Raw genomic sequence first — 24695 nt, 5'->3', positions numbered from 1 at the left:
CACACACACACACACACAAAGCTGAATAAAACCATTAGCAGAATGACTGCAGGAAAACAATACAAAGCAGAAAACTTTCAGATGATATTCCCTGGACAAATTACTCACTTGAAAATTCTTTCTCAGTATATGTACATCCCTTTAGTGTTTTAATATAATCTTCTGTGGTACAGTGGTTAAGAGCAATGAGCTCTGGAGAGAGACAGGTTCAAATCCCAACTCTGCCATTTATATCTGTGTGGTCTTGGACATGTTTTGTTTTTTTTAACAAGTTCTGTGCCTTAGCATTCTCCTCTGTTCCTCTGTTAAACAGAGATAGTAATCGAGCTGTTATGAGGATTAAACATGTTAATACATGCAAGACATTTAGAATAATGTAAATAAAGCTGTGATCATTATTATAGTTCAAAATTGCTTTCACGTGTATTATTATAGTTGTCCCCACAAGCACTCTATGAAACAGAAGTGATCATTTTATCTATGTTTTACTGCTGAGTACGAGGCTCAGTGAAGTGATTTGCTAAAAACATAAATAATCTGGCCAAACCAAGACTTGAATTGTGGTCTTTTGACAATAAACCTTGGATTATTTTCCATTACATTGTATTATTTACATGTAAACAACAGCAAAAACAGCTATTACAAAATACAAACATTAAATTCCTAAAAAGAAGAAAAATATTGAGAACATCATAGTACCTAATCTAGGAATTCATTCTTGGAATAAACAAATGATGAGTTGATGGCAGAATTTAGCTAACATAACTAAAGCTCATTTTTAGATTCAGTGTGTAGCAATTTGGAACCCCCAAAATTCTGAAGTGAGCGGGGGAGGAAGATATATCAATTTGTATTCGTTGTTGTAAATTTTACTTTTTGTGAAAATAGGTAAGCTGTCATCTTGAGAAAATCCAATACACAAAAATGCAGAACTACAAGATGGTTGAGTGACTTATTACAAAAGGAGCCACCGAAGGGCTCAAATGTTTAAATGTGAGCCCTGCCATCTTATGTTGCTATAATTCGCAAGCTAGCAATGGACTTTTGATCAGTGACATTCAGGCTACACCCTCTTAGATCTAGAAGATTGAGAATTTCATCCCTCAGAATTCTTCTCCACATGACACTTAGAGGAGACAAGTTTTATGAGACAAGCAGAAGATTGGTGAATATAAATGAACAACTGGCAGATATTCCTTCTTGCCTAATGAATTTTGTAATTTAGAGCATTTGAATGGATCCCTAGGGGAGGAATTCTTTCATGACTAACACTCTTTCTAGTAATTGCATCTATTTCTAATTCATAAAATTTGAATGTGTGTTAGCCTTCAAGAACTTGTCTTCTATTTAATAAAGATTAACCATTAATTTTTTTAAAGATTAACCTTTTAATTTATGAATCTAGTTTTGATTTTTAATATGCACTCTACATACAAATTATCCCTCAAAATAATTTTTAAAAACTATGTGGACAGATGCACATTAAAAACTAAATTTCAAGCAAGGATTGTACGCTAAAAATTATCATCTTAAATAAAAAGACACATAAACTCTGAATGACCAGCAAATTGCACTGTACATATATCAGTATATATCCAGTGATATATATATATATTCAGCTCACTATCAGGGCTCTGTCGAACCTTTACAAAAGTCCACACAAGACTTCCCTTTAAGTTCACCTGAGCAACTCACATTTAATGTCCTCTCATCCAAGTCAACCAATGTCCATTCCATAGCTAAAAAACACCTCCCTCTTCACTGTTAATTCTGAAATTATGTTTTCAATACAAGTTGTATAATATTCTAGAAATATGCCTTTTAAAGCCATTCAGATGGAAATATTTCATCCCTTTGATATGTACTTAAAAATCTATAAAATTTAAATAAATCTCACTAGTGAACATCACTGAGACATAAAGTATTATTTAGGCCAAAGAAAGGAAATTAGATTTTTCTCTAATGGTCAGAGTTCACATCTCAGTCATGCTTAAGGCTATAAGACATTACCACGTAAAAAATTGAAAACAGATGGCAAAAAAGCACTTTTATGTTAAGCAATTAATAACTGAAAACACAGAAATCTGTGAGTAATCATTTAAGCTTCAGAGACAGGTATTTTACTTTATTCCTATGGTTAATCCTGTCTACCTCTATCTTTGGTCTGGTTTGAGGCCAACAGCTACGTATTTGTTGACCACATGACCCAACTCCCTCAACTTCAGCAAAAGGCGTGTTTCACATTCCCTCCTCCACCCCACCACCCCCATGCCACACAGATGCCCCAACTCCCTGGTTCTTTCCTATAAAGTCAGAGTCATACCAGGACACCTCTCTTACCTGTTTCCCATCCAGGGTGTACAGGCGTTTCACCACTCCCGAGTCCAGCTTGATGGCGTCAGTTATATCAGTGAGAACCTGCTCAAAGGAATGGGCGGTTTTCTTGTTCAGCAGAATCCTGACAGCTTTCCGTGGCTTCACCCCACTTCGGATGATGGTGACCAGCTTGGGCCGAATGAAATCCTTATTCTCCCGCACCTCCGAAGGGCTCCCTTTGGCAGTGGCCAGTGAGGACACCGCCCGGGAAGCCGACGTGGTCTTGACATTCACGGACCAGTTGGGGTTCACGTTCTTGGTGTACTCCAGCTTCTTGAAGGGCTCTATTGAGCCACACACATAGCTCTCTCCTAAGGAAGAGAGAAATACATTTAAATTTACACTGAGGTAAACTCATTTCCTTTTCCCTAGTCTTTGATGTTTCCTTTTCTACCAGAAGTGAGAGCGAGGTGTGACTTCTTAAACAATGGAAGCATGATCACATTTAAGGAAAAGAAAGATTTTTTTTACTTCTAATCTGGCTCTGTCAACAACAGATTGATATCCTAGAGGGGGAAAATGATCATTCTTCCCTTTCTTTGTTTTCCGACTGCTTTTTTCTGACAGAAATACTGATACTGAGTCGACCTCAGGAATAAAATTGAATTCAAAAAAGAAAGTATTCTTTGGGATTTGGGGGTATTTATATTTGCAGAAAACTTCAAAATCAGAGGTACCTACATTTAGTAATAATGTAAATAATAACATAATTTGAAAACCTAAATTGGATCAGAAAACAGCTTCTTATAACAGTTCGGGACTTGACTGTATGGTAACAGCCGGTAGCTACAGTTGTGCTGAGCACAGCATAACAAAGGTACAGAGGAGTTGAATCACTGTGTTGTACACCTGACAGTAATGTAACATTGTGTGTCAGCTATACTCAAATTAAAAAAAAAAAAAAAACACAACTATGTAACTTATAACTTTGATGGGAGTGTGTGCTGAACATTTTGTAAAGTCAAGTAAAATTCCAAAAGCAAGCAAAATAACTGTCACCAGCTAGACCCCAAGACTTGACCTTTGCTGATCACCTGCTTGGACCCACCAACCTCTGTCCCACAGTTTTCCTGAAGCTCTTTTTTCCAGCTTATCTCTTAATCAGGCAAAAGCCCCAAGGGGCATAGCATCCCCGGAAGGAAACCAAAACTACCCCTCAAGCAATAATGACTTCCTGGAGGAAGGCTCTGGTCACCCAAACCACCCAGACCAGCTGGAGTTTTGATCGCTAAGTCAGGGCCCCTCAGATGGACCATGGTGAGGCCAACAGTTACCTTTCCCTCACTGCAATGCTAAAAATCACACCCCGAGGTGGAGACTTAACACGCAAAGGAAACAGGGTGTTTGGAGCCGCATGTCTGTCAACTGCGCCTGCGCGCCCAATTCCCGTATTTCCCGCCCTACACGCTTGAACAGGGCTCCTTTCCCGCCTGGGCTCCTTTAAAACTCTCCCTGGCTGTTGTTGCGGGAGTCAGTCTGACACCTTCAGCTGCAGCTGTTGCCCCAATAAAGCCTGGCCTGTGCTTTTAAATACTGGGTCCAGCCTCGTTTCTACCGTTGCTGGGTCCAAGGACCCGGGTCCTGTAACAACCACGCTGCCTTTCCTCCCATCTACACGGGGCCAAGCACAGGGATCCACATACACTAGTAAGCCAATTCATATTTGTTTTCAGATAAAAGATTTTGAGAATGGTTAACTTATAAACTGTAGCTTCAGAAACTGACTCTAAAATCAATGTAATTACATAAGATGAATAAGGTCCGAGGATCTAATGAATAACATGGTGACTATATACTGTGGTATAACTGAAATTTGCTGAGAGTAGAACTTAAATGAAAAAAGATAAATGCATGAGGTAAATAAAGAATGTGTTAATTAATGATGGAGGGAATCTTTCACAATATATACATATATCAAATCGTCATGAGGTATGCTTTAAATATCTTACAATTTTGTCAGTTATAACCCAGTAAAGCTGGGGTTAAGAAAAAAGGAAAAGAAATTAATCAATTAAATTAGATTTTATTAAAAATGACTCTTTAACACAGAATCGTTTAATGAAAAAACTCAGACCACAAGTAGATGTGGCTCACACAAAAAAGAAAGTAACACATGTACCAAGTGATGATAAATCATAAAACGAATGATCCCATATATATATATATTTCATAAAGTTAGGTCAATGCATTTTGAAGTTAAAGATTTTATAATGGCTTTTTTTGTGTTAGTCTTTGTAACAGGGAATAGTTAAAATGCTAAAAAGCTTTCATAATTGCAGGTGAAGTGACCTAGGACTAATCCTACACAGCCCATTTACTTTTATCTAAATCCTTGTCCTATTTTTAAATTAATAGTGCAAGCATCCAAGGCCACCGTATCCACATAAAAATAATTGAACCAGTGTTTCAAAAATAGAAAAGCACAGCTATACATGTTATCAAACATTTACTCTGTAAGTGCTTTTAGAATATACTCTAGTGTGTGTTTATACACCATGTCTCACTAGAAGTTGTACAAATAGTAAATTTAGCAAACCCTTTTTTTATTCACCTAACAGATTATTACTGGTCCCAACTATGCTTTTCTTAAGATGTATGTAGATACCAAAAACATATGCATGGGGATCCCCACCACAGCGGTGCTTCTGAGGCTTTGTGGAGAGACTGTGCGAATGCTCTGGTGGGAAGAGAAATGGAAGTCTGAGCTCTGGCCTCTCCAAGCATGTGACCTTGGGCAAGTCCCTTAGTCTTCTCAGTGGTAGTTTATCCATCCATCAGATGAAGCCTATTCCAGTGGTGACTCAGCTCACCCGGTTCTTTGTGAAGAACAGACTAGATAACAGAGGTCAGAGTGATCTCAAATACAAAACTGCTACACAAGTGAAAAACCCCCTCTAAGGCTGCATTACCCTGATTGTGCAGTCAGCCTGAAAGGAATATTAAAAAAGAAAATCACTAGAAATCAGTGAGCCGGTCGTACATTATAAGGTGTTAATTGTTTCTAACTAGTTACCAGTAGACGTCACTTTGGGTCCATCTCAATATGAGGATGCCCCAAATGGTCCTCAACAAGGCACACACAGCCCAAAATAGAGCAGGCAAAACCCGTCTGTCAGAATTCTGTGTTAATCGGAGATAGGCACTTGTCTGATTATTTGTAAGTTTATATCCTAAGCTAAAAATTAAAATAAAAACAAAGTGAGTGGTTTACACTCCAACAACAACAAAAAACCTTTTTAACTTTAAAAAAAGTATATAATTAGGAAAGTGAGGAATTTTAAGGTACTCACATTAACAATGTGGAGTGGGTTTGTTAAACAAGAAACTAAACGCCTTTTTTTACGTCTTCTTAAAGAACACTGAAAAAATTTTGAAGCATGACAACTTTGAGAAGGTAATGCTGATTCGGTTCAAGCAACAAGAGTGGGAAGAAACTTAGTTAAATCTGTGCTCACTTAGTGGTTCCTCTGCCTGGTTCACCAGATTCAAAGACCCCAAAGGAATCTTGGGGGAAGGGTGTGAGACTCCAATAAAGAGCCATCTTGTGCTACAAGGAAAGTGACAGCACTTTGAGGAGAGGACAGAGCTGGCCACCAAACCCAAGATCACACACCACTCACTGATGCCGTTTCGGATCTACTACACTATTCAGGAATTCAGTAAGGCAAGATGGGTTTCCTTATGCTAAAAAAGTTTCTATTAAATTGTGCAAATATATTTACATTAAAGGCTTATTTGACCCCACATTCTGAAAACTTTTATTTATTTATTTTCTAAAGATTTTATTTATTTATTTATTTGACAGAGAGTGAGAGAGCACAAGCAGGGGAAGCGGCAGGAAGAGGCAGAGGGAGAAACAGGCTCCCCACTGAACAGAGAGCCCAATGCAGGGCTGGATCCCAGGACCCTGGGATCATGACCTGAGCTGAAGGCAGCCTCTTAACCCACTGAGCCAGCCAGGCGCCCCTGAAAACTTTTCTTTTAATAAAAATTCTGAACTGCTTCCCACCACTAGAGTTACTGCCTTGTCTTAATTCAATTTAAAGTTGATTTTCTGACTTTGTTAGAAAATAACTTTTCAATTAATGTGCTAATATCATTGACAACTGTAAGTTAGCAAATGTAATTGTTCTGAATGGAAAGAATACATAGTCTTAATTTGGTCAAATAGCTGAGTCTCCAGTGTTTAATCTCTCCTTAAATGGGGCCAAGACTTAAGAGATATGTTATATTCTTTTTTTTTTTTTAAGATTTTATTTATTTATTTGACAGAGAGAGGCAGCACGAGAGAGGGAACACAAGCAGGGGGAGTGGGAGAGGGAGAAGCAGGCTTTCCTCCAAGCAGGGAGCCCGATGAGGGGCTCAATCCCAGGACCCTGGGATCATGACCTGAGCTGAAGACAGACACTTAACCAACTAAGCCACCCAGGCGCCCCTATGTTATATTCTTGATTAGAGAATCATCAATAGGTTGCATTCAAGTCCTGACAGAGGTATGGGTATTACAGGCTATTGAAAAATAAATAAAGCAATACTTGTAGTTACTGTAATAAACTTTTCATACACACTAAGCCGTCCCAAAGTTTTATGGTGTAATTTATATTGCAACAATAAAATAAAAGGTAATTTAGCAAAACCAAAGTATATTTGAGCAAAATGGTCTGATGCTGTGATTTATAATAAAAAATATATACTTGGTCTTCAAACTATTTCTGGCACAGAGCTGCTAAAACCCTTGGAATTTCCTAAGTGATTAGAGCAATAAAGATATCTTGATATGCATAACAAGTCCCCTTTCAACCACACTTTAGTTTATGTTAATGAGGAGCCTGCAGCAAGCACCTGAGGATGGGGGCTGGATGCCAGGGGAACAATCAGTGTGATGAGAGGGTAGAAGATTTCAGTCCACCTCCCTGACTTTAGAGGGAGGCTCTAGTAGTTGAATCCAGTGATTTTTTTTTTTTTAAAGATTTTATTTATTTATTTGACAGAGAGAGAGACAGTGAGAGAGGGAACACAAGCAGGGGGAGTGGGAGAGGGAGAAGCAGCTTCCCACCAAGAGGGAGCCCGATGTGGGGCTCGATCCCAGGACCCTGGAACCATGACCTGAGCAGAAGGCAGACGCTTAACGACTGAGCCACCAAGGCGCCCCGAATCCAGTGATTTTTTATCAATTGTGCCTATGTAATGGAGCATCCATTAAAAAAAAAGGACAGTGTTCAGAGGGCTTCCAGTTGGTGAACATATTAAGATTGAATGGGAGTGGTGAGCTCAGAGAACATGGAAGCTCCAAGCCTTTTCCACAGTCCTTGCCTGATGCATCTCTTCCATCTGGCTCTTCCTAAATTATATACTATTATAATAAACTGGTAATCCCAGAAGTAAAATGTTCCCCTGAGTTCTGTGAGCCACTCTAGCAAATTAATTGAACCAAAGGAGGGGGTCATGGGAACCTCTTATCTTTTGGCCAATCCAAGTCGGTGACAACTTGGATTTGATTGGGGGATGTATGGGGAAAACCCACACACAGGTTAGAATTCGTGACCAGCATTTTAGGACCCCTAATTTGCTTTGAAAGTTTGGGATTATTTACTCTAGGTGAACCTTAAAAAGGATGGCAAGACGGGAAAGATCATTGATGGTTTAAAGGAAATGGTATAACAGTCTATTTAGACGTAGAGCTGGGAATTACCAAACATAATGACTTGCTGGTTGGTTATCATACTGCTGGTTTTGTTCCAGTGTATTCAAGCCAAAAATCTTTGTGTTAAGACTGATCCTCAACTTGAAATTTAATATTCTGGGTGTCCAAGGCACCCCAACAAATAGCAAGAGCTGCAGAAGCAGCATCTGTCTGGATTGCTATGGCATTTACAAAAGCCAAAAAAACTAACATTTGCTTTTAAGCAAAGATAAAGATAAAGAAAATGACAGTTAAAAGAAAAAAAAGTAAGGAAATAAAACATGATATCATGTTTGGATCTGACCAATGCCTACTAAAATACAGAATATGGTAATTTCTTCCCTGAGAGATCTAGGTATTTTGGGGATCTTGGAAAAATGGAATGATTTCTGTGTAAGCATATTAGATTATTTTTGAGATACTGAAGGTTCTATGTTTTATTTGTTTTCAAAAAATCACACATGCATTTGTAAATTTATTATATTGCTGTTATTCAAAGTATGGAAATAAATGTTCTCTAACAAAGTTTATTATTTAAAAATCTGTAAAGTTAATTCTCCTTGGCCATCAGCTCCCATTATGAAATTAAAGGATTTCCACTTAAAAGAAATAATCTAAGTCACTACTGAAAACTTCCAGGAATGTGGTACCAGCTTCCTGATTAACCAGGCCTGTGATGAATGAGCTAGAAAGGTATCCCTCCACAAGATCCCATATTAGGAGATTCTAGAAGTTTGCTCTATTTCCCCTTACTGCTGGAGCTTTTTCATTGGTTCAGGGTGCGACTTGTAAATGTCATATGTAACATCACTTGACCTCAGTCTGAAAATGACCTAATCTCTGGTTGCTACCTCCTCTAGGACTTCTTTAAGTTCCAAATGTGGCATATTCAAAAGTATCTTAGGTGAGAGATGCCTATAAAAATTTCATTTTTCCAGAGAATAAAGTTTCTCATTAAAAACTCTAGCAATTAAAATTTACTAGTGTGAATTGTAGTAAAAACTGGGAAAGACTCAAATATGTATTGAGACCTCTAAAAATAAACTGAGTAAAACTACATGAAGATATTATTTACAGAACAAAATATAAAGTTGCCTTCTGGATATTATATTTTATGAGCTTACCTCAAATAAACATGGCAACATTTCATAATCTATCAAAAGGCCCTGATTTAAGAAGAGGATTTTGATAGTGTTATTAAAGGCAAGAGAAAAGTTTCCCCAAAGGTTCTTTGGGTCATTCTTCCATGGAAGTCTTTCATAATATAAGAGTACATAAAAATAAGCTTCCAGAAAATAAAATTTGAATGTGTATGCAGTCCTGTGGAAAATGTCAAGTTCTCAAATTCAATGCAACAGAAAAATAAAGAAAAAAAAAAGATCCAAAATTTTAAATTTAAAAGTGTTCTGAAAAGTAGAGAAACTAAAATAAAAAGGGGAAAACAGACTGAGGATCTATACAGAACAATGGGTTACTATACTGGGCAAAGCTTATTAAAATTTACAAAAATACAGAGTACCAAAATATATGACAAAGGATAAAGACAAAATACACAGAAATTAGAAAACACCACTAGGGCCATTATAAATCGATAACAACCCTTTTTGAAAGCAACATGGCTGGCCAATTGTATTTGGAACCATGAAAATGTATATACTCATTGCTAAAAATTTCTCCTAAAAACAGAATAACAAATAACAAAACTGCAAAAAATAAAAAAATTTTCAATTTAAAAAAAAATTTAAAAATAAAATAAAATAAAAACCAACAAAACTGCAACAAGCACATACAGTAGTAGCCATGAAAACTAAAAATTAACTACAAACTCCTAAATTTCCAATAAGAGGTACAAAATCTGAATTTGCCACTCTGGGGAGTAAAAAGACTCCTAAGTCATGAGCTTGTCTTCTAAAGAGCTTAGAAAGCAAGATGCATATATGAAAAGAATTCATCACAAGGCAGGAAGCGATAATTGCCAAATAAGTGGTCCAGGCAACCCTAACTCAGGAGAGAAGGAAATCACTTCCCACGTCCCACTTCAATAAAGAAGAAATGGAATTCATGCTGGCCTTGGAAATGAGGGTAAGATTTTCCACAGCAGAAAAGAAAGAGGACAGCATTTCAGATAAAAATAAAATAATAATATTCTCTACTACACTGCACAGTAAGGGGACAGTCTGTGAGATATTACCATGTCTTTCTCAAAAAATAAAAATTGTTTTATGGACAAACAAGTTAGAGTAAGATTGTGGTAGGGTCCAAGGTCAAAGTTTTTGTGCATGATCAGACCCAAGTTTCAGAAAGCTCGCACTGGCTTCAATGTAAAGGGAGGGCTGAAGGTAGGACGTGGGAAGAGAGAAGTTGAGAAAGCTGGTATAACAGACCAAGAGAGGAGACGGAGAATTGAACTTTACACATCTGCACTAGGGGCAGAGAGGAGTGGGTGCAATGAGGAGAACTTAGCAGATAGAATCAGTTGACTAGATGGTAGAATTGGCAACTGTCTGGATGTGGGAACCAAGGGAATCTGAGTCAAAATGACAAAAATGAAATGATGACACTAGAACTTCCATTTTGGTTGACTTCCCATATACCACCATAGGTAAAGTAAGAAGGGAACCAGGTTTGGATGTGATGGTAAGGAAAGATATTAATTTGGCTGTGCACATACTAAATTTAAAGTTCCTAGGAGCCAACTAGTTGGAGATTTTTAGCAAGCAGTTAGAAATAAAAGCCTGGAGTTTGGAGGGTGATGCATATGGCAGCTACAGAGATGGAACTGAAGAAAACACTCCAGGGGAGACCATGCCCGACTGGACAAGAAGAAATCCAGGGCAACACCAGTCTCTAAAGAGTGCCCAGAGATGGAGGAGCCACTGAAGGGAATGAAGAGAAATCAGGTGCCTTGGAGCCATGGAAAATGAAAGGCGGTAAGTGTGTGACTGGAAGAGACCCAGACATGACTGGAAGAGACCCAGACATGAGCATCCAATGCTCCAGGGACAGCATTGAGGATAAGAATTCCTTAGAGATCCCTGGCCTAGCCACTAAAAGGCCACATGTGGCCCTATAATGGCCACTTCAGTTGGGTAGTGATGCTGGCTTCCTTTCATTCATTCATTCATTCATTCATCCATTCTTCCATCCATTCATTCTCTTTCCTCTTTCTTCCCATAATATTTATTGAGTACTTAAAACTACCATGCTAGGCAGTGAGGACTCCAATGGCAGAGACTTTGGTATAAAATAAATAAGTATATTACAGTATCATGATGCTAATCAAGGAGTTGAAGTATGACTGGAAGCTGAGCAACTATAGACAGCATATACAGATATTTCTTATCACAGGACACCTCTGGGTTTGAGAGGTCAGAAAGACCAGGCAAGAATTTTTTTAGATTGTGGGAGATTTGCATATCTGCAGGCTGAGGGATGAGTATGGAGACAGCATTGGCAGAAGAGGTTATGTGAATGTCTGCCATGTAGCAGATCCTGTTCTAACCCATGCTGTTTAACCTGTAATCCTCAACACAACCCTATGAGCTAAGTATTAACACACCACTTATCACAGGGCACAATGAGGCACAGAGAGATAGACAGCCGGCTCAAGGTCACATGGCTAGCAAAAGTAGAGCCAGGACTCAAATGCAGGTGGTCTGACTCCAGAGCCATAACTTAACCATGACATTACACACCCTCGGGAGAGCACCATCCTATCGCCCTTGCAGGAGAGAAGGGAAGCCTGGGGATGGGAGAGCACAAGCAAAGAGCCCAGTCAAACTCACTGCTAAGTGTATCAATGGGTAATAGGAGACACGGACAGAAAGGAAGGGGCAGGAGCAGGGTCACTGAGAGAAATCCATTAAAGACTGTGGGCTGTATTCTACATCTAAGTGGAGAGCCATTATGAAGCAAAGGTATAGCACAAAGTGGTCTGTCTGTGGCCAGGTTTATAGGCAGGAAAACTGGTTTAAAGACTACTGTATGGCACAGACCTGTATCTTTGAAACAAATAATACATTATATGTTTAAAAAAAAAAAAAAAGAAGAGGATAGTAGGAAGGGAAAAATGAAGGGGGGGAATCAGAGGGGGAGATGAACCATGACAGACTATGGACTCTGAGAAACAAACTGAGGGTTTTAGAGGGGAAGGGGGTGGGGGGATGGGTTAGCCAGGTGATGGGTATTAAGGAGGGCACGTATTGAATGGAATACTGGGTGTTATACGCAAACAAGGAATCATGGAACACTACATCAGAAACTAATGATGTAATGTATGGTGACTAACATAACATAATAAAATTAAATTAAAAAAAAAAAGACTACTGTCTGGGACACATGTGTGTCCTAAAGGATCTGACCTAAGAGAGGCTCTGGAATGGAAAAGCAGGGACAAATACAGATTCCATAAAGAGGAGAAAACTAATTGCAAAAGAGAAACTAAGATATGTATTTTCAGCTTATGAGCCCATTGTAATAGTGCTGGGAAGAGACAACAAGACTCAAGTGGTAGGAATATGAAGAGTTATTATTTAATTTTTTTAAATGTTTTTGCATCTTTCAAATTTTCTACAATGCTCAGTGTATAAGAATGTATCGCTCCTGCAGTAAAAAAACAGCAATACTGTTAAAACAGTGATGAGACTTGAAAACTATAATACTGATGTTGACACCATTTCACAAGATCTAGAATATGAGAAGAGGAATGAATTCTGGGTAGTGGAAAAGAATGAGGTCACATGTATGCAGGCTGAGTTTGAAAGGACTAACAACTGAAGTATCAGTTAAGTATATCCAGGTGGTAGGAGTGAAGAAGAAAGGTTTTATTATTATTTGGAAGAAATGGGCCTTAAAAGAGTGGTTAACCTCCTACACTGTTGGTGGGAATGCAAGCTGGTGCAGCCACTCTGGAAAACAGTATGGAGGTTCCTCAAAAAGTTGAAAAGGGAGCTACCCTATGACCCAGCAATTGCACTACTGGGTATTTACCCCAAAGATACAAATGTAGGGATCCGAAGGGGTATGTGCACCCCAATGTTTATAGCAGCAATGTCCACAATAGCCAAACTATGGAAAGAGCCAAGATGTCCATCAACAGATGAATGGATGAAGAAGATGTGGTGTATATATATACAATGGAATATTATGCAGCCACCAAAAAAGTGAAATCTTGCCATTTGCAACAATGTGGCTGGAACTAGAGGGTATTATGCTAAGCGAAATAAGTCAATCAGAGAAAGACAAGTATCATATGATCTCACTGATATGAGGAATTTGAGAAACAAGACAGAGGATCATAGGGGAAGGGAGGAAAAAATGAAACAAGATGAAACCAGAGAGGGAGAAAAACCATAAGAGACTCTTAATCTCAGGAAACAAACCGAGGGTTGCTGGAGTGGAGGGGGGTGGGAGGGTTGGGGTGGCTGGGTGATGGACATTGGGGAGGGTATGTGCTAGGGTGAGCGCTGTGAATTGTGTAAGATTGATGAATCACAGACCTGTACCCCTGAAACAAATAATACATTATATGTTAAAAAAAAAAAAAAAAAGAAGATAGTAGGAAGGGAAAAATGAAGGAGGGGAAATCGGAGGGAGAGATGAACCATGACAGACTATGGACTCTGAGAAACAAACTGAGGGTTTTAGAGGGGAGGGGGGTGAGGGGATGGGTTAGCCCGGTGATGGGTATTAAGGAGGGCACGTTCTGCATGGAGCACTGGGTGTTATACTCAAACAAGGAATCATGGAACACTACATCAAAAACTAATGATGTAATGTATGGTGACTAACATAACATAATAAAATAAAATTTAAAAAAAGAGTGGTTAAAATAATAAGAGTTGATGACATCACAGTAGACCCAAAGACAGGAAAAGTAGAGGACACCTACGTTTAAGGGTAAGACAAGTAAAGAGGGAAATAGAAATTCACCATTTGAACACCACCGCAACAGTTGCTGTAGGCAAATCCACCAGTAAATGCCAAAATTCATGGGCAAAATTTAAGGAGAAACAAGAGATTCACATAGCCCAAAGTTTCTCCCCCAAATATGTATTCATTGCAAAGGGGGGAAAAGAGTAACTTTAGAGTGAAGGTAACTGGCAGACACCACTTTACCAATTGATCATGGCTAATCGCACCAGTAACAAGACACAGCAACATCCTGGACCCCGAAATGATGCACCAAAAGGAACACAGCATCATTTCTGTAGAATTCCCGCCACAAATACCTAACTTCAATCTAACCATCAGCTACACCCAAATTGAAGGACATTCTATGACTGACCAGTACTCTTCAAAATGGCCATAGAGACAAGGAAAGACTGAAGAACTGTCAAAGCTTGGCAGAGATGAAGAAGACGTTAACAACTGAATGCAACATGTGATTCTGGAACCAAAAATAAAAGGCCAGTAAGGGGAAAATTGATGAAATCTGAAAAAAACCTGTAGTTACTAGCATAACTAGTATCCAAGGATATCCAAAGATAACTTTTATTTTTAATCATTGTGCCATGGTTGTGTATGATGTTCCACTGTGGGAAGGGCATATGAAAGGGCATATGAAAACTATTTTTATGACACTTCTAATAAGTCTACATTAGTTTCAAAATAAAAACTTTTAAAAATGAGGATGTATCCTAGAAAAAGGTTAAATTGAACCCCTACCTCCCACACTGTATGAATATGACATCCATTACAATACTTTTTTAAATGAAAACATAAAAATACTAGCAGAAAATGAGGGAAACAGCTTTATAATCTCAGAGTACAACCCAAGAGGCATGAAAATCATGCCATAAATGAAAAGGCTGATACTTTTGATTATTTCAATTTTTTTCAATCTGCATGGCAAAGAACATAATAAGCAACATCACCACATAAAGGACAATCCAGGAAAAAAACTTTCAATTAATATCCCAAAAGGCTAATAGCTCTAAAATAAAAAAGTCTTACAAGTCAATAAAAAAAAGACCCCAACCTGGTAGAAAAAAGGTCAAAAGCTATGAAGAAACAACACATAGAAAAAGAAATACAAATGCATTTTTAATCATATGAAAAGATGAAAATTAAAACTATAAGTGGATACGTGCTTTTCTTTTTATAATAGGTTGGCAAGTAGCAAAACATTAAATAAAACACTGTCTTGTTGAGGGTATAGGAAAACAGTCAGTCTCATATGTTACCGATGGGAGTATAAACTGGTACCACATCTATGAAAATCTGCAACAGCTCTTAAGAGTCTAATGCTCGTACCTCTCTACCCAGCAGTATGACTTCTAGGAATTTATCCTACAAAGATTCTCCTACATGGGATAGAAAACTTAAATCCAAGGATATTCACTGCAAAACTGTGTCTGATAACAAAGGATTGGTCAAAACCTATCAATACAAGCCCATCAATAAAAGACTGGTTAAATAAATGAGGGTACATTTGTATAAAGGAATACTATGAAGTCAGTAAAAAGGACACAGTAGTTCTAGCTGTATGATATGATGTACTGCTAAGCGCACAAAGCGAGGGGCAGAGCCGCAAGCACATAAGTTACCTTCTGGGCAAATGATATGTATATCCTTAACCTGGTATCTCTGACATGATACTCAAAAACAAAAACAAAAACAACAACCACAACCACAACAGAACTAGTAAGCCATTTGCTGGAGGGGAATTTTAGAGACAGTACGCTTTACAGCCATCCCAGGATTCATTTAAAACTTTTACTCTAGCAGGGAGAGGCAAAGAAGAAGCCAGTGAATTACAGAAAGAAATCGATGACACCACATCAAGGGGAAGAAAAATTGTCAAGAGAACTGGGTGACCGGAAATCGTGGTTAGAGATTCCCTAACTGTGGGGCGAAGTGTGGGCTTGTTCTTGAGAAGTTAACTCTGATGGGGACTTGGGAACAGCCCTAACACTCCAGCTCCGGAGTCAGACAGTGTCCATGGTGAAGTGGGGGATCAAGGTGCATAAGAGAGCTGAGAAAGAAGGGGACTCATTTCTAATACATACAGAACTGATGTACAAATTAACTTACTTATATCCAGGAGACAACATACCTGAATAGCGTTTATGTTAATGCTTACAGGAAATGCCCTGGCCCTCTTATATCTACATTCACATAAGATGTTAGAAGAATGCCTATTTAAGACAGCAAATAGATTAACGGTTGCCAGGGGTTGGGGAGGATGAAAAGGTGGAGCACAGAGGATTTTTAGGGCAGTAAAACTATTCTGGATGATGCTACAATGGTGCACACATGTCATTACAGTGTTGTCAAAATCCATAGAACACACAACACCAAGAGTGAGCCCTAGTGTAAACCCTGGACTTTTGGTGCTAAAGAGGTGTCAGTGTAGATTCATCAATTATAACAAATGCACCACTCTGATGACAATGGGAGAGACTGGTCATGTGCTGAGGGAAGGGGACATATGGGAAATCTCTGTACCTTCTGCCCAATTTTGCTGTGAACCTAAAACTAAACTAAAAATAAAGCCTATTTAAAAGTAGGGGGGGTGGATGGTTCACCCCCAACACATGTATACATCAGTGAAGCTTGAGCATCTGATAAAGAACAGAATCAATCAGTCAATGTTTGGGATTTATATTACATCTTTCTCCTAAGAGTTTAAAGGTTTTAAATGTTATTTCTTCATTTACCTTCACAACATTTACACACCTACGGTGGAACACAAATCGTGTAAAATTGGGGGAAAAGAGGCAATATTGGGAAAATGAGGCCACGTCTCAAGGTGAACCACTTGCAGAAATAGGACTGCAATTCCACTTTCCTTATTAATTATCCTGATTTTTTTAATGTATTACGGCCATTTGGAAAGCAAACAATTAAAACTGCTATCCATTGTGTGCTCTTACATACGTGTGTGCATGTGTGTGTGGGTATATAAAACATGCATAAAGAGACACACTTACAATCATACACACCCAGACACACACAAACTCACTCATACATTTATACTTGAGGCAAAGAGTCAGCTCTGTCAATGCACTTAAACCAAATTTAGGCATAATAATCTGTGGATAATAATAACAGAACAGTGCCAGTGACCATGAGACTGTTATAAATAAAGAAACTCACATATGTCATCGTAATTCAGAATTCTGAGTCTGAGGTAAGTGAGAAAGAACAAACTTAAAAAAAAAATTACAAGTCAAATACACTTGTCACTGCATCCACTAAAAGGATTTAATTTAAAACTCAAACATCAGCATATTGGAAAAGGAAATGAGAAGCTAATAACATGCATTGACGTTTACATAAAATTAGTATGTAAAGTGACAGATATGAACCTAATGATGAATATGAAGCAACCGTTTGCATTTTAACAGACTAAGCAAAAATGTAATTGACAAAGAGGCCGATCTAAATGAATTTCCAGCTACTTCAACACTAAGGGCAGCTGCATGCTGTCAGAATTATAAACGAGAAAAAAATCTGTTTAAACTGGATTTCTTTAAAAAACACAGCCGATATGTGAACGTACACACTGTCCTGAAGTTATCATTCATTCAATCAGAAAAAAGCATTTTTTTTTTCCAAAAGGTCATTTTTTAACATCAGAGTAGTCAATATGCGGTTGCTTCATATTGATTGGAGAGCAAAGTATTTGGAGGTAAATGAAAATATTAAGGTGTTTCTGGGAGCCGTAGCTGTCATTCCTGGAATTAAGTCAAGGTTAAAAACATTTGTTTTCAAGAATAATCTACCACAATAAAAGTTCATTTCAAAGCCACTAAGATTACCCCACTTGGTATCTTATTAGTGGCAGTTATGAGTTCAAGCTCTGGCACCAGCCTTCCTGGGTTCAAATCCTAACGCTACCATTTCTTGCTGTGTGACTTTGAGCAGGTCACTTAACCACACTGTGCCTCACTTTTCTCATCGTAGCGTAAGGATGGTCACCGTTCCTAGCTCCTAGGATCACTGTGTGAATGAAACGTATTCATACATGCAAGACACACGCTCCATAACTGTGAGCTGTCATTATTATCCTCGAGACGGCGGTCTCTTAGGGCAGGCATTATTTGGTGTTAAAAAACCAACAAAGAAGATGGTGGCAAGCAAGCCATGATGTTGCCGCTCCTTGTATGTAAAGAACCCTTGTTTCCTCCCACCCCTCACACTCTCTCCTGGGTGGACAGGAACCCTGGGAATATCTCTGGCCACTTCTCAGTAAAGATCCGCTCTGGGTGGACAACTGACTGAAGGACACCGCCCCACCCCATAGATGCTACGCAAGTGATTCTAGAACAGAGTGAGAAGCCCAGCCCGGCCGCCTCACAATGTGCCTGGGGATCTTGGCATATTTTGTCTCTACTACCATCAGTCCTCAAAGGGATGGTTTGGTGACTGATCGTGCACCTGACTTTGCATTTCACCTTTATCCAGGTCCCTTAGAATAGCCCACCAAATGTTTTATTTATCCCTGTATTTTCCAAGGTCAGGAAAAGGGCAGAGCACAAAAATCAAAGCTGATGCAGAGAGATTTCATGTTCAGTCTTCCCCTTTAATTTACTGAAAGTGCCAACATCTGAATAGAAGGAAAAAGGCCAAGTCTACAGGCATCTTGGCAGGGTGACGAGTCATTGAAAAGAGATGTGAATTCCCACATAATAAACACACCAAAGCCAGGCTCTCCACACCCTCTCAAGTCCCGTCATACTGTGACCGGACTGGCATCCCTGCCAAGGGATAAAGGGAAGGAAAATGGGAGAAAGAGACAGACTCGCTCAGCCCTGAATCACGTACAGATCCTGGTTCCACAGGAGGACAAGAGGGCTCGCCTGTGTGTGGTCAGGGCTGAGGAACCCCAAACTCTGCAGGCCCCTGAAAGGGATGCTTCCTGCTACCTGCACGAGAGAGGGAGGACATGACGTGCATGGCATTCCTCCAGGATCCAGGAAGACAAGAGGCCCAGGCAAATGTATCTGGAGTGAATAGGAACTCAGGGTGAAGTCAAGCACTTCCCAAACTCTGAACTTCCCTTTCCATGCTCCTCTGTGCTGAGTGCTGCTTCGTCGTGACCCGAACACCTCAGACTTAGGAACTCCTACTGTCCAAAGAGGATCAGCCATCCTCATTTGCACCTTAGCATGAATTTAACCCATTATCTCTCTCCACGTCCTTTTACTTTGCTTATGATTTCTAAGGTGATTAGAGGCTTTCTGTGCTGTTCAAATGGGGTTGGTACTGAAGCGAGTCTACCTACTTTGCTGGCACAAGATACCAGGTCTCACGTGAGGACTCAAACAGTCCTCTTTCCACATGAAATGTCTACAACAGATAATGACTTTTAACCTAAATTCGACTTTGGAAAACAATACACTGAACAGACTAATGCCTTTATAGCTTCAAATACCAGAGAAAGACAACAATCCTTTAAACGTAAAAGGAAGCACCATATGGGAAAGAAATGCCAGAAAACCTAATTGCTAGTCCAGTATGAACACGACCTCACCATGTAACCACAGATACGGCACTCGAAGTTTCTGGGCCCCAGTCTCTGGTGACAGAATTAATGGGTTCAATACCTATGTAAGGTTCCTTTCCACTCAAAAATCTCACAATCCATTGGTTATTTTCAGTTCAAGTAATTTCAGACATCATGACAGCAAAAGTTCATTTGCATCCAGAAATGAATATGAACAATGTGATTAAAGATATAAAAAGGGACTTTTAAAATGTAGCATGAGAATGACAAAAGGAACAGAAAATGCTGGAGAATTAAGACACTTTTCCCTTCAGTCCATTATTATAAGATGCCTGACCTAATACCATTAGTGGGTTGTTTTTTTTTCTTTTTACACCACAGTACAGCAAAGTGAACTCCCAAATGTGTGAACAATAAGGATCACAGGCTTGGGCTGAATGCTACCTCTTAGAGATCAATCAAGTGCAGGTGCCCAGAACAACGTGGAAACATGAGAGAACGCATCCTCTAGGGTCACTTGGGAGTGAGCGCTCACCTTCCACCAGCTGGTCCAGGCTGGAAATCTTCTTGAGCCCATCAATGGTGTAGATTGTTCTCACTCCCTGGGGCAAATTCACGTTATCCGACAGAGTTCGGGTCAAGTCAGCCAGCAGGGCCTCAAAAGATCGGAAGCGGTCTGGGGAGATGGCATACACAATCCCTTTGAAGTATCTGTCTCCATTTCGATAGAAACGAACTTTCTTGGCCTTCTTCTCTGAGCTGAGGGTCTGCAGCGTGCGGGTTCGGTAGAAGCTGCAGTGGGCGCTGTGCGTTGGGCTGGGCAGCCCGTTCACCCGCGAGCCTCTACTGTATCTCTGAGCCTTATCCCGCTCATCAAAGTGTTCCAGCTCCATGTCTCTGCCGAAGGACATGACGGGGTTAAAGTGGAACCTGGGAGGCACAGAAGGAAAAGAAAAAAAAACAAACAGAGACACATACTGATGTTATTTTAAGACCACGGTTTGAAAGGCTCAGCGCAAGAGCAGCTGGTGGAACTACTGCTGTAATTGATGATATATTTAATATGAGTTATCGAGTTGGAAGAGAAGGAAGACAAGGAAGAAGCAGAAGAGGCAGCCCCTGTGGAAAGAGCTTATCAATCAACCCCGGTTTAGTTAGAAACAGCTCCTATGGAGTGACCACCTCCCCCTTTCAGGCTTTGAACAGCTGTTATTTCCAAGTCACAACAAACCATTCAGAGTAGTAGTATCCCTATCTACAGATGAAGAAAACGAGGCACAGAAAAATTTCTCCGAAATGCTCGAACCAAGTCCTCCCACCCAGGTTTGCTTGACTCCAAAGCCCAGACCTCCCTACAGGGTGATCACTCTGGTGGCAGATGGAAGATAAGCTTGCATATTACCATAGGGCTGATGATAAGAAGTGGTGCTGGGCCGGGAACCAAAAGGAGGGGGTCAGCATTTAACAGGTTATAAATAAGTTCACGAAGTTTTGTGCTCCCCCTGGCCAGATAGAGAGCAAACTGAATCAATCCCCAGCTTCTACCAGCTTAAGAATGTCCAACATATTCACATATTCCATAGCAGCTTTTTTAAAAGTGATTTCACCATAACTCATTTGCTTACATTTCGTGCTTCGGATAAGTTGGGTTAAAAAAAGCAGAAAAAGTTTGTGGAGGAAGAGGAAAAAGAACAGCAGGGATAAAAGTTACTTTTGGGAGGGCTCTGCCTTTCTTTCCACTCTGTTTTCGTGGTTGAGGGAATTGAGGCTTAGAGATGTTGATCAAGTACTTCTCAAGATTGGTACAGGATCAAGTTTGGATCAACATCTTTAAAGCCTTGCTTCCTCAACTACACATAGGAATGCCAATCATACCTACCTCATAATTAATATTAAGTACGAATACATGAAGCACTTGGGAGGCTGTCTAGCATGTGATAAGTATTAATGTTTTTTATTAATAAAATCTGCTTTTCTGTTCTTAACTCTGTCACAGAAAGAACTAGTAGGAATAGAATCCCCCCCTTCTGGTAAGGAAAGCTCCTTGGGAGTCTGCCTGATTTTCCTCTCATGACCTTCTGAAAGATATGCTTGCACCCCCATGGTCCCCATTTTACTTTCTATGGAGCGCCGTCACCAGCAAGCTGCCTGTGAGATCAATTCATCCTTGCTAAGGGGTTAGGTGATAAAGGCTTGTGATGTTGACCCTTGCAGGGGATCAGGATTTTAAAGGTCAATCTAGAAAACATTCAAAGGAAAGAAGTTTCGATGACAAAATTTCAGGCATGTTGAAATACAATAATATAGGGAAATGGAAAATCTGGGGCAAGAACCTTACGAGTGCTCCCCAAATCCCACCACATAGATGATGTTGCCTGTCTGAAGGTCAGTCCAAACTAACCAAAAGTACTGCCAAGCCTCCCCGACCTTTCCTTGACCCTGAGTAGACAACCTCTGATCCATTCAGAGTAGCTCAAAATTCATGTTTAAAAGCATTGCTAGAGATTGTGGACTCCTGAAATGAAGTGGAAAAAGCTAGGGTTTATTGAATGTCTATGATGTGCCTGACACTACTATTCAGCAATCAATTGCATAATATGCTAAAAATTCCCTTCTAAACCTCACAGCAATCCAATGAGGTCGGTAATATTATTATGACTGAAGGCAAGTACGGGATAGATCCAGGGTCCCAGAGTCATAATTGAGGGAGTTGGGATTTGAACCTAGGTTTACTCTGACTCTGAAGCTGGTGCTCCCTCCTTTCTGCCCCATGCGCTGTGTCTTAGAGGCCAGGCCCCCTGAGAGCCTCCCTAGAGGGTCACCTATAAAAATAGGGGTTTTTAAAGCCCTCACTCTTAACTAGGTCTGTGACCTTGGGGAGGCCACTTAACTGAGGAAAGTCCTCTGCAGGCAGAGGGGGCAGTGGTCACCTGGCCGCTAATGTCATCACCTGCTCATCATTCTACTGCTGACCCGGAGGGGTCGGGGGGGCAGAGTGGGACTCAAACCTGGACCGATCATTAGTTCAGTGTATTTTTTTCCTCCAAACATGAAAACTACCTCATGTCTCTTAATAACTCATAATAGCCTAAATTTGTATTTTCCAGAAAAAGTGATACCATACATAGGTATATATGAACCAGTTTCATTGATTTTGAAGTTGGATAACTTCAAAACAGTGATCCAGTTCTTGAGGCAGCTATTAACTAACAGAACCAATATTAACTAAGTAACAGAACCAACCATTGCCCATGGTATCATTGCTCCTACTTTTTTTTAATCTCCTCTCAAAATGAGCTCTTTTGTATTCCAAAAGGGGTGTGTGGTCGGTGGCGGGGGGAGTACTCATACCACCTCACTAAGCTCTTCAAACTTCGCTTATTATAAAGGCCAGGTTGGCTTTTGAAGCTTCTGTTTTATTTTTAAAGGCAGTAATCCATCTTCCAACCCGAGGGGTTTCCTCCCAAATCTATATGAACCGAGAGACAACAAGCAGGACCACAGCAAAGGATGACACAATTGTGTCACCAGAGAGTGCTGATGTAGTCTGAAGGGGATTTTACCGATCTACAATTTGCAAAAGGCAAATAATTTAGCAACTGTTGGAATTCCCTAGAGGAATCAGGCTTTTAGACCCAAGAGTTCTACACCAAATGAAAAAAAAAGTCAATTTTAAAATAGACAAAAGTTGATTTTGTTTTATTTGTGTATTTCTTCACACTTGATCGTGTATGTTCAACCAGGACAAGCACATCTCTGACTTCCCTTCTGAGCCTGCCCAAAAGGAAGCAATGATGTTGGTGACGAAGAAAAACCACACTCAAAGTGGAATCATTTTCAAGGCTACAGCTACCACTAAATGAATGTCAAAAACCACACTACACACCCTAATGTTCCCATAATTATGTGCAACATCAAAATAGGTGATCCTTCTCTTGCCTGGGCTGGCTCAGCTCTGCAGTTGGCTTACTTATATAGCTGAACCACGAGCTCCTGGAGATTCCCTGGGCTTCCACAGGTTCTTGCTTCCTGCCCAGGAAACCACTAAGGCACAGAGACACACATTCACAGCCCATCGATGGCCAGGACCCTGGGCACACATGTGTCATGGTACCAAGAAGGTAACCGCACGGCCGGAGCCACAGAGATCACAGACACTGGGAGGGGAAGAAGGGGGCCTGGCTCTTATCAGAGATTTTCCTATAAACACCTCCATGCCAAGAATCCTCAATTGTCTTCTGTGGGATTTCTCACCATTTTGAGGAACCTCTGTGTTCATCATTCTCTAGATAAGGATATGAGTTCCTGCTTCAGAGATTTCCACAAACACACACACACACCCCAAGAAATAATTCATCATAAAGATTACCACATCGAAACAGATGCTGGACCTGGAAGTCCCAAGGGATATTTTGCCAGTGGGATTAAGATGCAGGTGGATGGGCAGGGGTGGAATAAGAGGCGCGCGCGCGCACACACACACACATACACACACACACACCCCTTCAGAGGGCATGCACCACCTCGGACACAGATATCACAGGATGTGTGCCAATCTTTTATAAGGTTCCTACATATAACCCCTCTTAAAATCCCTTCTGACCACCTTCATGTGACATTTCATACTTTAAAGCTTGTCCTACTTTCCTTTCCAGTGGAAAGGCGATATATTTAGGAACATTCATAAAGCGTATTCACGGAACACCCTGCAGTGTGGCCGCTAAACGCGTGTGCACCATAATCTAGACACACACTCACAGGTGCGGAGAGAGGGAGCCGGTTTGAATGAAAGCTTTCATTTGCTCCATCTCTTACAAGCGTTGCCTTTCCAAATCCAGCAGTGATTCCGCGCAAACCTGGTTTTCAAAAGCAGCCTCTTTTGTGGGGCAATGCAGGGCTGTGCGTGCGCTCCCACTAGGAGGAAAATGCCATTTCCTCTCCGCATGCTTTTAGCACTGCAGGTACTAATTTGTACTTGAGGCAGCCTCGCTGTCCCTGAAGGAACTTGAGACCCTGCAAATGTACTTGCAACACCCACACTGCAGCCACCCACCACGCACAGATCGCCCCATCTTCAAGCACACCACCCTCCCGGGCACACAGGAAAGCACACACACAATAAGAGGCCTGGCCCGGCCACTCCTTCTAGGCGAAGACTTGGTCCTCGCTCCGCGGCCAGTTCTG

General features: G+C 40.3%; 1 protein-coding gene across 7 annotated transcripts in view; it reads right to left on the bottom strand.

Moving 5' to 3' along the window:
* The window catches only part of DCLK1 (doublecortin like kinase 1), a 338012-nt gene that overhangs the window by 312593 nt on the left and 724 nt on the right, over nucleotides 1-24695 (bottom strand). For all 7 annotated transcript variants that reach the window (XR_004916949.2, XR_004916951.2, XM_036090983.2 and 4 more), the window contains exons 2-3: nucleotides 20047-20441; nucleotides 2341-2687 (exon numbers count right to left, since the gene is read on the bottom strand). Coding sequence is in view for 5 of the 7 variants with exons in the window: in XM_036090983.2 (XP_035946876.1) it covers nucleotides 2341-2687; nucleotides 20047-20422 (723 nt within the window). In the remaining 2 variants the exon portion in view is untranslated. The remainder of the gene's footprint in view (nucleotides 1-2340; nucleotides 2688-20046; nucleotides 20442-24695) is intronic.

The sequence above is a fragment of the Halichoerus grypus genome, chromosome 4 (genome assembly GCF_964656455.1).
Source record: "Halichoerus grypus chromosome 4, mHalGry1.hap1.1, whole genome shotgun sequence".
Taxonomy (NCBI): Eukaryota; Metazoa; Chordata; class Mammalia; order Carnivora; family Phocidae; genus Halichoerus; species Halichoerus grypus.
Note: the sequence above shows the minus strand (reverse complement) of the source record. Positions and strands in the feature narration are given on the sequence as shown.